Below are 16,871 nucleotides of genomic sequence, written 5' to 3' on the forward strand. Positions count from 1 at the left end.
GGGTGTAGGTGGATTTGGAAAATGGCTACGGGTAAGTTTAACAAGTTAGTCTGGACTTGGTGGATCAAAGCTACGGCTATTGTACCCCAATGTGGTTTTGGTTTGTGCCCTAAAATACAAAGCCGTGTGCGACCCAACTCAGATGAAGGTGAAATTAGGCGTTGGATAGACTGAGCCACATCGGTATTGATCTAACAACTCTACTATTTTGATTCAGTTAGTATTCAGTACAATAGAGTACTCTTTTTGTAATCCTTGTGTTCTATTATATGCATTTTATTTGGTCGAGTAGGCGCTAGTATTGTAAAGTTGTTTCAACTGTAGGTCTTTTGTGCCTTGTCATAACAGAATGTTCCCAAGTGTGTGAAGGTAGTTATGGTAAGGGTTGGTTTAGTAGCATTGGTTTACATGTCATACACTTTGTGATTGTCAAGGCGGACAAATTTTGTAAGCTTATTAAAGAAGATAATCCAAATTTACTATGTTATGTTGCCCTTATGTATTAGTTTTAAAAATATTAATTAAAACTGTTGTTCATGGTTGGAAAACATAATATTAATGATTTCCTTTCCTAATCGTCACGATAAAAAATAGAAATAGAAGCTAGTAACAATAATAAAATAGCAATTGGATCACAAGTAAAAAAAAGGGCCAATACCATAATCAGTATTTAGTTTAGCTGCTCTAGGGTTTGGGCCCAATAAAAGAACTGGGCCGTCCAGATGCTATACATAATTTGATATGTGAAACTGGAAGACAACTTTAGAGTACGTCCATGACTTGCGGCTAAGTAACAAAGTACAATAACAATGTACTACAGAATTTACTTTGATAACTTGATAAAATTGTGTCATAATTAAATTTAAGAAAATAATAACACGTGAATGTGACAAAATACGGTCACATGAAGCCTTAGAAATAGGGATATGTTAGTACATAAGTCTGTGAAATAGGGGGGTTGGGGGGAGAGGGGGGATAAAATTGAAGATAAGGTAGGCTAACATAACAAAATGAAAACTACTTTGAGTGGATGCTCAACAATAGACAATATGTTAAATGGAGGATTTCGTTCTAGTCACATCACTGAGGTATATGGTGATGAGGGAACAGGCATGACACAATTATGCTTGCAAATGATGTTAGCAGCTCAGTTGTCTCCATCAATGGGGGGTTTAGGATCTGCATCGGTGTACATACAGTCGATCGGTGAGTTTCCTTCTGGCAGAATCAATGACATGATCCCCCTAGTATTTGGTTCGACTACACCAAAAGATCGGCACCCTTTGGAGAAAATATTAGTGAAAAAGGTGGAATCTCCTCAAGATCTCGTTGGAACCGTTCAATGGCTAGAAATCTTCCTTCAAAGTGAAATAGGTAAAAAAGGAAATTATCAAGTTGTTGTGATAGACTCTATTTCAAGTATATGTCGTTTTCATTTTACAAACACGAGGGAGTCTATGATGGAAAGGACTGCAATTTTGATTGTGGTCTCAAATGGACTGAGATCGTTGGCAAATAAATATGATCTTGTTATTGTAGCTGTCAATAATGTTGTAGAAGTGTCCCAGACTGATTACGAGGGATCCAGCAACATGATCATGTCCAACGGAAGGAAGGTCAAACCTGCGCTAGGAAGAATGTGGTATAATAACATTTGCACAAGAATTTTCATGTCCAAGAATTTCAATAGCAACAGTGAGGTGTCAGAAAGAACTATGTTGTTATTATCTTCACCCATATCAGATGTTAATGCGTGCAATTTAGTAAGGCTGGTATAGTTAACGTATGAAGTTAGTTTTTTAGTTGTTACATAAGTGTGTTTGAAAATCGAATAAAGGTTATGTTACAAAATGCTAGTAGGAGATGTTTTGATCAAACCCCCAAATTGTTTTAGTTTTTTTTTATAATTCTTTTAAGGTTTTTGGTTTATGACTAATGTTTTAGTTATTAGCGTTTTAGTAGAGACTAATGACTTTACCTAAAATCCACAACACTCGTACTCATACAAAATAAGTTCTTTGGAGTCGATACCATTAAGTACCACCAATCGTATCAAGGATTCAAAATAAACATGACAAACTTTAGGGCCTTCAAGGATGAGTCCAATAAGTTTAACATGTAAATGGACTGGGCCGGTCCTATTATCCAGTATTTGTAATGTTTATCATGTTGGGCTTTGTAATGGGTTGCTTGGCCCATGTTCCATTACAGCCTTAGTAACATTGTAGGACATTACATACAGTCAATCTAGTTTTAGAATTCGATCGTCTTGCAGGACAACAACAAATTGCGAGTTAACAAATGATGTATGCTACTTAGATGCTAATAGATCATGTCCGAACCAATCGGATTTGGAATTATATTTCAAGAACACCATATGCATGCGATTTCCTACCTGAACATATCATAAGTTATAATGCAAGATAGAAATTGCTGCATAATTTGATATTACCCACACAGTTCATTATGTCAATTACACCCAAGTCATAGAGTCTACAAACACAAAAACAAAACCATAATTAGGAGAGCAGTTAGTGTTATACGCCTGCAGTAGAGGTACCGGACGTGCCAACGAGAAGACAATCGTCCTCTGGAACATAACCAACAGGGTTCACATCAGCAACGGGTTGAGTGGCAACCTTCCTTCTATCCTGGAAAGGGGGCAACAAAATTAAAGAGGCATAAGCAGCATACACAAAAAATGTAAGGGAACATAAAACAAGAATCATATTGTGCATATGCTGAACTTATAGAAATCTTTTTAGGTGGGGGAGTAAAAAGGCTATCTTGACACCTAACGATCTCAGCCTGGGATTTAGATACCTGTACATAAATTGTGTAATTAGAGAAATAAAGATCAACATTCTAGATGCCTATTGCAAGTAAAGATTGCTTTGGATTACCTGCCCATTTGTGTTAGTAGGTCGTTTGTACCCAATCTTAGCCAGTCCCTTGTTACACGATCCTTTCGGCCTTCCTCTGCCTCTCTTCTTAGGCACCGGGTCTTTGGGTGAGCATATGTTGGCATATGTCCCTTTCAACCCGATCACATTATTTGTCAATCTTTCCTCACCACAAGTGTTATGTACTGTAGATGTAGACCCATTCTCACTAGTGCTGTTATGTTGCACTGTTCCTGCGGCTTCACCTGGGAATGTTAAGGGAACGGTTTGATCAAACTTACGTTTTGCGCTGCGCCTTATAGCTGCTTGTATTTGTTCTAGTGTTGATAACACCTTCGTCACTGTCTCATTTTCCACCGTTGCCGCCTCCTCACAGATTGGCTCAAAAGCAGTCAACATCACCTTTTCCACAACCCGGTCTTAGATGGATCATGCTTGGATACCTTAACACCTGTGTGCATCCTTAACAAATCTTTTCTCCAATGACTTAGTATATATCGTTGTGGAATGTCAACGACTTGATTAAGGTCAGGAATACGAATGATGTGCCTGCAAATTATACCATCTGTTTCAAACTTGCGGCAATCACAACAGACTATTTTGGTTTCGGTGTGAAAAGTAGCTGAATAAAACCTCCTCCTATTTGTCAATACAGCCTCGTTCTTACCCTCTGGAACAATCCAAACACGATCTTCAATCAGATACTGAATTAGATTTTCTGATACTATATTCTCTTCACGAGGATAGCAGTACATAAGCCTACAACATTCCGTTTGCACTTCTTGAAACTTAGTATCCATGTATAACTTTTGAAATAATTTCTCAACCGCAAAACCACTGACCAATCGCCTGATATATTTCGCACATTTTTCATCAGCATCTACTTCATCATCAACTCTCTTCTCCACGGCCTTATCATACTTTTGTGGGAACTCGAACAACTTGGTTTTACGATTAAGAAAACCATAAAAAAAAACTGTTTATACTCTCAACCCGTTGTGTCGTTTTCATACCATCCCAGAAAACATCTCTCATAAAAGCAGGTACCCACATGTGTCGTTCCTTGCAAAGAATGTCAAGCCATTCATTGCTCTGCAGCTCATATTTAGTAACAACTTCATTCCAATTGTTCTCAAATTCTTGGACGTTGAAACTTTCATAAACAACACACTTTAGCTTTCTCTTTAATTCCTGATACCTGCATAACATATACATATACACTAAGGATAAATCATCATAAGTTCAACAAAAATATACTATTTTTAAAAATGGGTTTTTCAACGACTTACTTTTCGCATTTACCAAGTTTTTCAGGAATCTTTCTCATTATGTGCCAGATGCACCATTGGTGTCTCGTCATCGGCATCACCTCCTCAAGTGGCTTCCTCATGGCAGCTGCCTGGTCGGTGAGCATTGCTTTGGGAGCTTTAACATTCATACATTGTAACCATTGTTCAAACACCCACTTGAATGTATCACAATCTTCGTGGGACACAAGAGCGCAACCAAGGAGAATTGATTGTCCATGGTGATTAACTCCCACAAAGTTGGAAAAGGGTAAATCATACTCATTGGTCAAATATGTGGTATCAAAACAAACGACATCACCAAACTCTTCATAAGCTGCTCTACTACGAGCATCAACTTACATAACATCCTTCGACCGACCTTCATCATCCAACCGTTGTGAAAAATAAAAATTTATATTCCCAGATTGCATTTGTTGAAAAAATTTCATCATGGCAACACATTCACTTCCCTCCATTAGTAAACGCCTTCTTTTGTAGACCTCATGCTCTATGTCCTTCACATTGAATGGCAAAGGCTCAGAGTCCACCATCTCAGTTCCAAAGCACCCATGGATTTGCTTCACTGGTAACCCATTCTCAAAATATTTATGTAGCTTCTTTCTCACTCTTGATGTAAAGTGTTTCATCCGATACTCTTTCACTAAACGAGCATTCCTACGATTGGGGGCGTGACCTGTGTGCTCCAATTCAACTATCCTTATCACCCATTCTCCTTCACGGTTTACACTTGCATACACATTGGCAATACACTCACATTTTTTAGACCTTCTTTTGCTACGACTCAACTCATCCTCTCCGACCATTCCACCAATCACTCCACCTGACCCACTAGCGTCCATCGCTTTGGCCCTCTTTTTTGCTTCTCTTTGTGCCCTCATGTTTGGTCTCCTAGAGCACTCACACCTCCACGTCGTAGAGATTCAGTCCGTCACCTCACCCTTTGAATACACACCCTGCACCCTACTCACTCCATAACCCTTTAGCTCTACATAATCCTTGTAATAAGCTTCGACATCTTGCCACTTTTCAAATATCATCCCAACTCAGGTTCTTCCACATAACTAACTACACTAACATGGTTACTAGCTACCACTGTTTGTACTGTCTCAAACGTTTTTAAGGGTGTAACATACTCCATCCTATCATCAGGGCCTACAGTTGATGGTGATATATCCCCCTCTACAAAAGGAACCAGCACACGACAGTCCTCCAAACACGGATCCATGTTCATCACATCCTCTTCTTCCATAGTACTCCGCCCCCGCACACCACTTCCCTTGTCTTGCAATCCAACTTCACTACCCCTGACAACATTAGGAGTATGACCAACACTCTCCATTTGTAATTTATTACAATTGCCTGGGTTAATCATCAACTAAATCAGCCTTTTTCCCAAAATTACTCTTGAGTTAATTACAAATCCATAAAAATTCACTACAATTTGCAGATTCAGTACCCCCAAAATTGTTCCATTCCACTACTGCATTAACAATTTCCAAGTATCCAATAAACTAGATCTATAGCATAAATTCCATTCATTACTTAATCTGTTACATGTAAACCCAAACTACCTAAACCAGTAGCACACATAAACATTTGCATAATTAACGCAATTAATGAAGCAAAAAATACAATATACATGAATAAAAATAGAAGTACATCTCTATTAGCCTTCACCAAAGACACTACTATAATTACATACCAATATCAGTTACAAAAGGAAATCGTATATCAGCATATATGTATCACTAAACAAATTAGTAGGATTAACCATATATGTATCACAACAAGCGAATTTTAACAAAAATTAAGACAGTGCTAGCAGATAAATTCCAGAACGGGTTTAATTAGAAAATGGGTCGGAAATTTTACCAGAATTCACACCACCTTAGTTTTTCACAAATCCATTGCTCCACCTTCCTCCTCGTTGCACAATTTACCTTAACTATGCACAGTCATTTTAAAAACACACAAACATTCAAATTTAATACTCAACCATCACCCGCAAATAGATACAGGCACTAAACGAGTCAAACTACATTGATGGTACTCTCCGTTAACTTGTTTAATTGCGATCGTTATTCTAGTGGCAGCGTGACTCATCATATCATGTCTACCACCTATTACAACACTCTCCACATAATCAAAATATTGTTCGATGTATTTACGAAACTGCCACAAGATTAACGACGCACGTTCATCATAAAGATGAATGGGGGTATCCTCACAAAATACAAAGTTTTATATGCGGCTCCGCCGTATATTTTTTTCTCTCTCTCTTCTCTATCTCCCCTTCTCTTTTTAGTTTTCTTCTTTTCACCTAAATACATAAACCCTCTTCTATCTCTCCTCTCTCCTCTTTCTCTTTCCTATTTTCATCTTCTCTAGTTAGCCCACTCGAATTAAACAAGTTAAATGGAGCAGCAGTGGTAGGGGGTAAGGATGCTCCTCATACTCTGTCGCCGAAAAACAAGCTAGAGGTTTTAAGGCCAAATTCAGCCATAAAAACTCTAGGATATAGAGTTTTTATGGCTGAATTTGGTCTTTTTAGCCATATTTCAAGTGAAATTCGAAAAAAATATTTATTTTGAGGTTTTTGTTCGATTTAATTATTTTTTTAACAATTTTAATGGTTGTTATTGGTAAGGGAGTTGGTGGTGGTGTGTGGAGTTTAAGGTTTTGAGGACGGCGGTTAAGAAAGGTTGGTGTTGGTGGTGGTTGCGGTGGGTTTGGGTGTGGGTTAATGGTTACTAGGTCGGGGGCTACTAGGGGTTACTAGGTTGGTTAGGGGTTACTAGGTCGGTTAGGGGTTACTAGGTTGGTTAGGGGTTACTTGGGGTTACTAGGTAGGGATTACTAGGTCAGTCATGGGTTACCAGGTTAGTTAGGGGTTACTAAGTCATTCAAGGGTTACTAGAGGGGTTACTTAAGTGGGGTTACTTCAGGGGATACTAGAAGGGTTACTGATATGGCACCTTGCCGCACTATGCGGCCAGCCGAACCAGAAACGCGTTGTTAACAAAATTAGCTAATACCTGTTGGGGTTTAGTGAGTCCGACTCACCGCGAAAACAAACCCCTACCCGAAGAACCACTCGCAATAATTAAAATCATAAAGCATAAATAAATAATCACAAAGAAAAGATTACGAATCTTACCCTCGAAGCGAGCTTCACCCAAAAACCGGGGCTCTTACTTGAAAGCTACGAGCACGTCAAGCGCCGCGCCTCCGACGGTATCCACCCACAAAAAGGCGAACACAACTTTAAGGTATACTACCTGGGGGTTAGCGAGGTCCGACCAAAAACCCGAGTGTTATATGAGTTTAAGAGTTTTCCCAAAATTATGGAATGCTCTTTTTAACTCCCAATCAAGCAAAGAATTCCCAAGCCATGCCATGACTATTTATAAGGAAGTATGCCTTGTGAATTTCACTCATCTTTCAATGTGGGACTTTTCACAAAAAGATCCCACATGGAAAGATTGGTGAATTCAACCCTTAGTTAAATAAACAAAGGAACAAGTGACAAGTGTCACATGGTTAGGTGTGGACCACTTTCTCACTTGGTCCCCAAGGCATTTCACATGCATTGTGAACTAACCATGTGTCACCCAACCTTGTTCCCCAAGTTGGGTTCGATTGGCCCATTTTATTTTGGCCCGTGTCCATGACCCATCAACCTGGGTCCACGGCTATAGCCACATGTGTCGCCACCGTGGCACGCCGCGACCATGGCGCTGCCACGTGGCCCGCTGCCACTTGGTGGCTGCCAATGTGGCTGCTGCCAACGTGGCTGCTGCCACTTGGCGGCTTCCATCGTGGCTGCCACGTGTGCTGCCACATGGCGTTTTGCCATGTGTGCTGCCACGTGGCATGCTCCTATTGGGCATGTATTCTTAGCCTTTTGCGTTGCTAGGATTTTTACTTGTTACTTGATGCATTTTCCCGTCTCGCCAAATCCTAAATTTTGGCTCGACATTTGAGATTCTCCGACGCTCGGTTTCGACGCTCCAAGCTCGAATTTCCGACGTCTAAATTTTTAACACTCGGGCGACGAATTAATTTCTTCCGAATTAATTCGTCGAGTTGGTTCGTATATTTTGCTTGGGTGTGACCCGAAGGGTTCAGTCAAGATTAAGCTGTAATATTAATTATATTAATATTACTGATTGGAAGCGGCCTCCACCCAGGCATTCTGATCACTTGACCTTACTGAATATATTAGCTTTCTAATAATTCTGAACCCGCTATCAGAATAATACACTTGTTCGAAGGACACCATTCCTTTCAATCTCCCACTTGTCCTTCCGGACAAATGTGAATTTAGTGTATATCCCTTATCCTATGTCTCTTCATGTCTCTTCATGAACTACAGAGTAAGATTACTAGTCATCTCTGTTACGTCCAGAAGTGTTTCTCGAAATCTGAGTTTGACTGTTAATAAGGAGATGATTTCTAAAATCCATCTGAGCACGACCATGCATTTTTCACAGTCTCGCTCTTCGAGAGGCCTTGTAAACAACAAGACATGTTCCCTATTGTTAGTAGGGGGACATTTCTAGTCTTGTAATGTAGCTTCTCTTACTAAGAGGACTCACCCGCCCAATATCTGTCTTTATAATCCCCAGTTACGGCAGACGTTTGGCGGATACCAAAGCGGACAAGTACTCAAACAAGAGATCTCCCACTACTCATGGTCAAAGGAAAAGAGTTTCGATAGTAATAATGAGAAAATACTTATGACGATTTTTAAATCTTTTAAAGTATCCTCATAGGTCGATCCAGTATGGTTCTAAACCAATACTTGTGCAAATGATTTATATCCTCATAGCACAAGAAACGGTGCTATAAATCATACTACACACTAATCTCTGATGGTCATCAATCGTCCACAAAATATGACCTTGATTAGGGATAATTTTCGATTAAAATATTCAATGTTCACTTAATAGGTGTTTCTTTATCCAAGCCATTGACTTGATACCCTATTTTGAATATTTATTAAAATCGAATGGACTCATTATTTAATTCTAAACCACAATTAAATAGTTTTGTGGAATATTTAGAAATATTTTATTCCACTATGAAACTTCACAATGTTTCATCTTATGATAAATGGTTTTTCCCAAATGTTTAAAGAGTAATACTCTTCATAAAACATTCATAGAAATCACACCCATATTTGATATGCTTGATTTCTTTCATGCAATTATGAATGTTGTCGTTCACTTATTGCATAGGTTTAGTTATAATTACTTTGCAAACCTTAGCATCTTCATTATCCACCATTTCCATAATAAGATGATAAAATTTTGAGAGTGTTAATGGATTACAAGTGATTCAGGATTTATTGTCCAAGCAATGGCTCCCACACATTTTCATGATTTGAGACCTTCTACTTGACAACCTACAATCATTAATGTTCAACAACGAACCTTTCCATTTAAAATCTATCTTATTATTGCCTTTAAGGTAACAATATTCTCAACATATATTTTAGTAGACTCCCCGATGATGCCTTGCTTGGGTTTTACTCCAAGCAACTCACAACAATTTGGGATACCCTAATCACTTGTGATCATGGAAATTTTCCTTAAATTCCCGCACATTATACATGGATGCACATCCATGTTACCATTCTCAAGCCACGACACTTCTTGCCTCGTGATTATAAATGGATTCCTTGCTAAGGATCTAATCCTTGTTAAGGTTTGTGCTTGCAACATCAAAACTCAAATTATATTTGTTTTCATGCGTCAAGAACTCATCCAACTACTTATCTAAGTTTTTTGGATGTTCTTGACTATAATCTAATGATCTAATACTTAGATTAATGTCGATTGGTATTATATACGTACTTCACATGCTCTAAGCATGTAAGTCATCTGAAGATTCCATATCATAGCCTTACATGATGGATTTAATTCTAGAATGATTCTCAATTTTATTCCATCCATGTGACATTTAGCTCATACAGTTACACTGAGTCTTGCCAAATTGTTCGCTGTATGATATGATTGAAAGTCTCTTACTAGAGTCTTTCTTGTTTGATTTAGTACTTAGCCTAGCTTATACTTAGTTCAAACATTTACTTAGCTTCATACATATGGGTCGAAAGCCTTTAAAAGTCTTTCATGTTTAACATGGTAATTTCTTTTACTCATTTAAACATTTAATTAAGTCTATACCATAGAACTTAATTCCCAACATGTACTAAGTATCGTCTTTAGCTCGGTCCATTGTCGAAAATACTTTCAAATCTAAACATTTAGCATTTGATGGTTATTTCACAATAGAGTTCGTAAACTTCTTGTTGGACCATTACTTTTGTTCCCACTAAACTTCTTGTTCATCAGAATTTCTATGTTTCTCCATAAGTCAATCCTCTTATTAACTTTATGAGAAAACACGTTCCAATTCTTTCATGCAATGCTCCCTTTAATCCTATGACGGATTCCATGTGCTTGCTTTCAAATCTACCATTATTTAGATTTTCAAAACCCTTCGACTATTCCTTAGTCACTTCCAAAATCCTATTTTGGGTAGGCGGTTTTTGTATCTATTTTGCCATATTTCATATGTGCAATTTTGCTAGATCAATCACGAAAAGACTTGAGCATTCCGATTGGTGAATGGGATTTTAAAATCAACTCCTTGATATTAATTATATCCTTTACAACCAATCTAGCTGTATATGCATATACATTTCCACATTTGTTAGTTTTCTCCTTGAAAACTTATTTGCAATCGATGGGTCTTTCACCTTTCATGCAAATTAATCAAGTTTCAAACATGATTTTCAAACATGAGTCTATTTTTGATTTTCATGGCTTTTAACCATTATTCGGAATTTGGATTTGTCGTAGCTATCTTACAAGACATTATTCCTTTACTATTTAATAGTAAGTAGTATGCTTGTAAGTCTTAGGTTTGTTTCTAACTTAATAGAAAATTTATAGGATTCAATCCAAGCCTTTGGTGAATTCTATACCTATACGGGGCAATTGCATCAAACATTGAGTTTTAAGGCGCTTTTAAAGCCCTTTTATTATGTTGATCTTACTCCAACATCTTTAATGTTTTGTGAGTAATGAATTCTCTTTTAAGGCACTTGTAAAGTCCTTTTGAGTATTCTTGATCAAGCATTATCACGAAGTCCTTTAAGGTCTTCCGAGATTCTCAGTTCTAGTTTGTTGCTAAGATCGATGGTCATCGAGTTCATTTTCCTCCCACTTGTCATTTTGGAAACGTGTTACTTTCCAGAAAGACACTACTTAGAGCAACAAACAATTTTTTTTTGTTCTCAATTGGGATGTGGAGGTAATACCCGTAGTCTCACTTGAATGCTTACAAAGAGACATGTATATTGTCTTTGGGTAAAAGTTCGTTGTGAAACAAACAGTTAGCTCCTACTTGAGCTATCTTAGTCTTTATTGAGCCATTCAGCTCCCACTGAGTCACCTAGCTCCCACTGAGCCACTTTGCTCCCACTGAGCTAGTGAACTCCCACTGAGACTAAGAGCCTTAGACATGTACTTGAAAAAACTTTTAGAAGTTATTTCTATCCATAACTGAATATGGCGTCCTTTCTTAGCTTCGACATATTGTTTAGTGTAACATTAGTCATTTGTGCAAATCTTTAAGAACTTTATAGGAAGGGTTGTGAACCATCATTGTTCGAGTCATTTTCAAATGACACCGAGGTCTCCGTGAAGACACACCATGTTCTTTGTGGAGTTATTTATGAAAATTTCCATTCATAACTTTGAGATAGTCACGCTTGGCTCAAGCAAACATCGCTCGATCTAATCTAGACATTTTGATATCTTGCCAAGTCGATACTATACTTCACCGAACTCTTGAGCTACTCAAGTCAAGTTTGTTCACATTTGATGAATATAGCCATATCCTTTCAAATTCTTTGTGAAACGTTGAAGTAATTGAATCCTCTTTAGCCTTCGGAGTCAACTGTCTATACCAAGAACAATAGCTCTCTGCTTTGTCGGTTTCATCAAGTAAGACTTTCTTGTCTTAGAACGATTCCAATTTAAGCAACTATCAAGAGCCTATTTAATAGAGCCTTGAGTACGTTCTTGTCGATGTGACATTGCTAAAGATGTTTGGAACGCAAATCAAGCCCATGACTTGAACTTAGTGAGTTTATCATGTTAGAGAAATGTTTGTTTATAATCAAGCATTCTTAACTCAACGCTTGGATAACCATCCCATTCAAATAAATCTCGCAACTATTGCTCATTACTTTGAATGTGAGTCTTTCCGTGTGTAAACGGATCAGTTGCTGGTTATGGAACATAATAACCATTACTTGTTCCAGCCTTTGGCTTAAAAGGTCTTTAAACAAAACATACGACCTTACAATTGATGTAGCTCTTCTTGCTTCATTCTAAGCTTGTAAGTCGATAACTTAGCTTAACTTCAATAGTTTGAGGTCACTATCATAGTGGAACACTCAAGCAGTATCTGATACTTGTGAAGATAACGAATTGCTAAGTAAATAACATGAACTCATGAGTTGAAATGAAATCTAATTCCTTTTCTTCGTTCCTTCTTTCCTATATTTCTTATCATAAAATATCTCATAATCTTACTTTAAGAATCATTTCTTTAAGTACCTTGACTCTTATACTTTGTTAGGCATAATCAAGCACCTAGTGCGCCGTAAAACAAAATTCCATCTTTTCCATTAATTCGTACTCGAATTACTACATCAATGAGTCCTACTCAATTGTGATGCGAAAAGATACGTTGGTTGTCAAACATTGACAATCTTGAGTTTGCAACTCAATACCTCATGTTTTATCAAAACTACCTAGTATTTTGAATACATGATGTCCATCCGTCCTTTCGGACTTAATTATAAAAGTCTTTTATGAGAATTGTATTTTAGAAATGCTTTTCCTTTCTTTGAGAACTATTCTCAAGGGTTTCCTTTACCAATCATGGAAACAATATTATTTGATTTAGAATACTATAAATATAAGTGCTAAGTATAACCATTTATCAAGAACATAATAAGTTTGAAATTTAATAGCATTCATGCAAACTTCAATCTTATTAAACGTCTTATTTATGCATAATAATTGTCCCTATTTGGCGAAAATAAGGCGATTCCAAGATCCGAAGAAACAAAGAGTGGTTAAGCATGCTTTGGCTTGTCTTAAAAAATCAATCTTCTAGGGTAGGCATTGCCTTGCTAATGGCTCTAAGCCACTCTTGGTTAGACAATCGTCGCATCTAATGCATCTTTGACGATGTATCTTTTTTGCCACGGTATGTGAGGACTCCTCACTCATAGCGATGAGTTAAACCAAAACCAACGTGCACACCTGGTGTGCCTTATGCCCCTTGGAGAAGTGATGGCACCTCGCTTTGGCGTAGCCTACCATCACTCTCGTTTGGTTAGTAAGTGTTTTTTTGGAAAGGCAAGTTTGACTCAATATTATTAGAGACCTAGGATTTCTATGTTGGTTGATTTAAGTGAACTTAACTAATCATCGCAACATCAAGAAAACCTAAACATGCATCTAACGAATAATTCACACATATATATAAGCATAAAATATAAAGCGAAATTATAGATGCATATTGGCAACTAGCATGACCCCTTGAAATATTCATATCTTCAAAAGGTCTTCATTTGCAATTCAAGGCTTTGTCTTCCAAGATACGCCGTCTTCAAGACTTAACCAAACTATGCAAAAACTAGTGTCTACAACTAGGAATAATCTAAATATTAAAGTACAAAAATACTTAACGGTGCGTAGACCGTATTTAGATTTACAAAATTACATAACGGCACGTAGTCCGTTTTTTCTATCCTAGTCGGGTCCCACTAGTTGCCATTTCATAAAACCTGTGAGAGAGAATATATATATTCCATTCATCCATTCACTATTTGTGAATGGCCCATGCAATTTACAAATGAAAACAAAGTAAAATGCAATTAAACAACGCGCGCAATAGTAACTAATCTAGGTGGTTAATCCGATTAACACGCCTAATTAAAACAAGTCAAAGTTATTTAACCAATTATATAATTTACGTCATTAATAATTGAAGCTCCCACTAAATTCCGCATTTCCTTAATTAATCTAATTAATTAATTCGGTAGCACCCAAACTTGTCAAAATGAAATTTGGCCAATGCCGCTCAAAATCGAGGCCTAGCCTCCCAAAATTTTAATTAAAATAAACAAAATTAATTAAAGTATATAAAACGGCAAAATAAGCAATATTACGGCTAGTCACATCACCGCACCAAGCATACGCACATGCCAAAAAACACGAACACACGACCCACGGCACACGCCCGCGAGCTGTTGCCACGGCACAGCCGCGCGTGGCTACTGCAGCCCGCGTGCTGCTGCCGCGCGTGTGCTGCTGCCGTGCGTGGTTGCTGCCGCGCGTGTGGCCGCAAGCAAGGCGGCGCTGCCACCTTTGCAGCCACATATGGGCTGCTATGCAGCCCGGCTCGCCAAGCTGATGCATTGCCTCGTTTTGCGTGCCACAGCCTCGGGATTTGATCCCTTTTCGCGAGACAACAATAATTAATTCTAAATTAATTTTAGAACTAATTTAGAGAGCAAAATAAAATTTTAAACAAGTCTAACTTAATAAAATTTTCAAAGTGCAAATAACCAAAATAATTCTAAGAACCATTCTTAATTAAATTGGTTTAGCTTGGTGCAACATAAAATTGAGGCAATTTCTCACTTTCAATTTAATCAATTTAAATTAAACTTGAGAATTTGACAAAGTAAAGGGAAGTTGGAAAAATATGAACTTTAATGTTCAAATGAAAATTCCAACATCTAAATTTTGTGAATCCTTGAAAATTATATCTTCCAACATGAAGATAACCAAATTTCTATCACAAAAATCGAAACTTTATGTTTCCAATCAACTCAAAATGATTAAAACATCAAAGTTTAACACAAAATAACATGGAATTTAGTGGTTTTTAAAGTTTCAATCACTTATCACAAATAAAGATTGAATCTTTAACACTTAGGAAGCCTCAAAATTAACACTTTCACACTAAAAAGCAATTAGTTTGCAATTATGTGAAAATAAATCAACCATTAAGCATCAAATACTACCAAGTAAGTGTGCTTTAAGGGGACATAAAAATGCAGAAAATAATGCAAATAATCAACCATATAATCAACAATTTATGCCATTAATTTCAAGGTTAGAAAAGACTTAAAAGTTTTGGTCAAAAACGAAAAACCCCTCGAAAAAGGCATTTCTGGTCAGAATTTGGCTAAAATCACAGTCCCCTTAGGAGAAAAACCTTTCTAGAACACGTTTTCCACCCAAAATTCACTAGTCTTGGGCGAAAATCTGGGTTCTGGGCCAAACTCGACATTAAAAACGGGATTAAAATAAATAAAACCGAGCTACTAATCTAATTAGCAACTTAAACTAGAAAATTAAGCCAAAATAAACCTTGAAAAACATGATTATAAAAATAAACGAGCGGGGCTCCGATACCGCTGTTGGGGTTTAGTGAGTCCGACTCACCTCGAAAAAAAAACCCTACCCGAGGAACCACTCGCAATAAATAAAATCATAAAGCATAAATAAATAATCACAAAGAGAAGATTACGAATCTTACCCTCGAAGCGAGCTTCGCCCAAAAACTGGGGCTCTTACTTGAAAGCTACGAGCACGTCAAGCGCCGCGCCTCCGACGGTATCCACCCACAAAATGGCGAACACAACTTTAAGGTCTACTACCTGGGGGTTAGCGAGGTCCGACCAAAAACCCGAGTGTTATATGAGTTTAAGAGTTTTCCCAAAATTATGGAATGCTCTTTTTAACTCCCACTCAAGCAAAGAATTCTCAAGCAAAGAACACTCGAATCTCGACCTAACCATTTATAAATTAGTCCGCCTATTGAAACTAAGTCTAAACATCAATTCTCATCTCTCAAATCTCGAATCAATATTGCTAAACTCATACAATTAAACCAGGTCTAATCTAATTGCATATCATTAAATCAATTAATAGGAAATTAATCAAGCATTGATAATCAACAATAATATATTACCCCTTTATATTATTTATAGATCCCCACAAACCCTAGAAAGAGAACTACTCACACATAATTGAATCAAAACTAATGAAAGAAATTAAAGGAAACATGATGAATTAAAGAAATAAAATTACTGAAATTAATAAAGAAGAAATTTTTACCGAAGTTATCGTAAACAAGAAGTTGAATCAAAAACAAAGTATGGGTTTGTAGAGAGAGAAAATAAAACTAAGTAGAGAGAGAGAAAGTCTAAGATAAGGTACTAAACATAAAGCCTTAAAATTGTATATATACAAAACTCATAATTACTCCTAATTAAAACTAAGTAGTTAGCTGAAAATAGCTCTTCAGAAACACGCACCCGATTGGGCCCGCCTTTGTAATACCCCGTATTTTCATACGTATTTTCTAATTAATTAATAAAGAATTATTTTATAAAAAGGGTATTTTAGTAAATTCATTATTTGGAGCCAAAATAATATTTGAATTTTGGCGTCAAATATAAGTATTTAATCATTTGAATAATTAATTATTTTCGGATTTCTAAATTAATAATATAGGTTTAATTATCATTTTTTAAGGTCGGTCCATATTTTATTAT

General features: G+C 37.1%; 2 protein-coding genes across 2 annotated transcripts; one reads left to right on the forward strand and one right to left on the reverse strand.

The window, feature by feature from the left end:
- Nucleotides 1–1,010: 1,010 nt before the first annotated feature.
- On the forward strand, nt 1,011–1,778 carry LOC110701446 (DNA repair protein XRCC3 homolog). The gene has a single exon (XM_021879102.1). It carries the CDS (start codon nt 1,011–1,013, stop codon nt 1,776–1,778), a length of 768 nt encoding a protein of 255 aa, XP_021734794.1.
- A 1,523-nt stretch (nt 1,779–3,301) lies between these two features.
- Nucleotides 3,302–5,091, reverse strand: LOC110701455 (protein FAR1-RELATED SEQUENCE 1-like). Its single transcript, XM_021879109.1, has 4 exons — nt 4,572–5,091; nt 4,193–4,328; nt 3,951–4,101; nt 3,302–3,844 (listed from the first exon to the last, which is right to left on the reverse strand). The coding sequence occupies exons 1-4, from the start codon at nt 5,089–5,091 to the stop codon at nt 3,302–3,304; spliced, it is 1,350 nt and encodes a 449-aa protein (XP_021734801.1).
- Between the last annotated feature and the right edge of the window lie 11,780 nt (nt 5,092–16,871).

Source organism: Chenopodium quinoa, unplaced genomic scaffold (genome assembly GCF_001683475.1).
Source record: "Chenopodium quinoa cultivar QQ74 unplaced genomic scaffold, ASM168347v1, whole genome shotgun sequence".
Classification (NCBI taxonomy): domain Eukaryota; kingdom Viridiplantae; phylum Streptophyta; class Magnoliopsida; order Caryophyllales; family Amaranthaceae; genus Chenopodium; species Chenopodium quinoa.

Coding starts and splice junctions, on each gene's coding strand:
- LOC110701446 (XM_021879102.1), top strand. CDS start 1,011: ATGAAAACTACTTTGAGTGGATGCTCAACAATAGACAATATGTTAAAT.
- LOC110701455 (XM_021879109.1), bottom strand. CDS start 5,091: ATGAGGGCACAAAGAGAAGCAAAAAAGAGGGCCAAAGCGATGGACGCT. Junction 4,102..4,192: donor AAACTTGGTAAATGCGAAAA/GTAAGTCGTTGA, acceptor TATGTTATGCAG/GTATCAGGAATTAAAGAGAA. Junction 3,845..3,950: donor GCAAGGAACGACACATGTGG/GTACCTGCTTTT, acceptor CGTAAAACCAAG/TTGTTCGAGTTCCCACAAAA.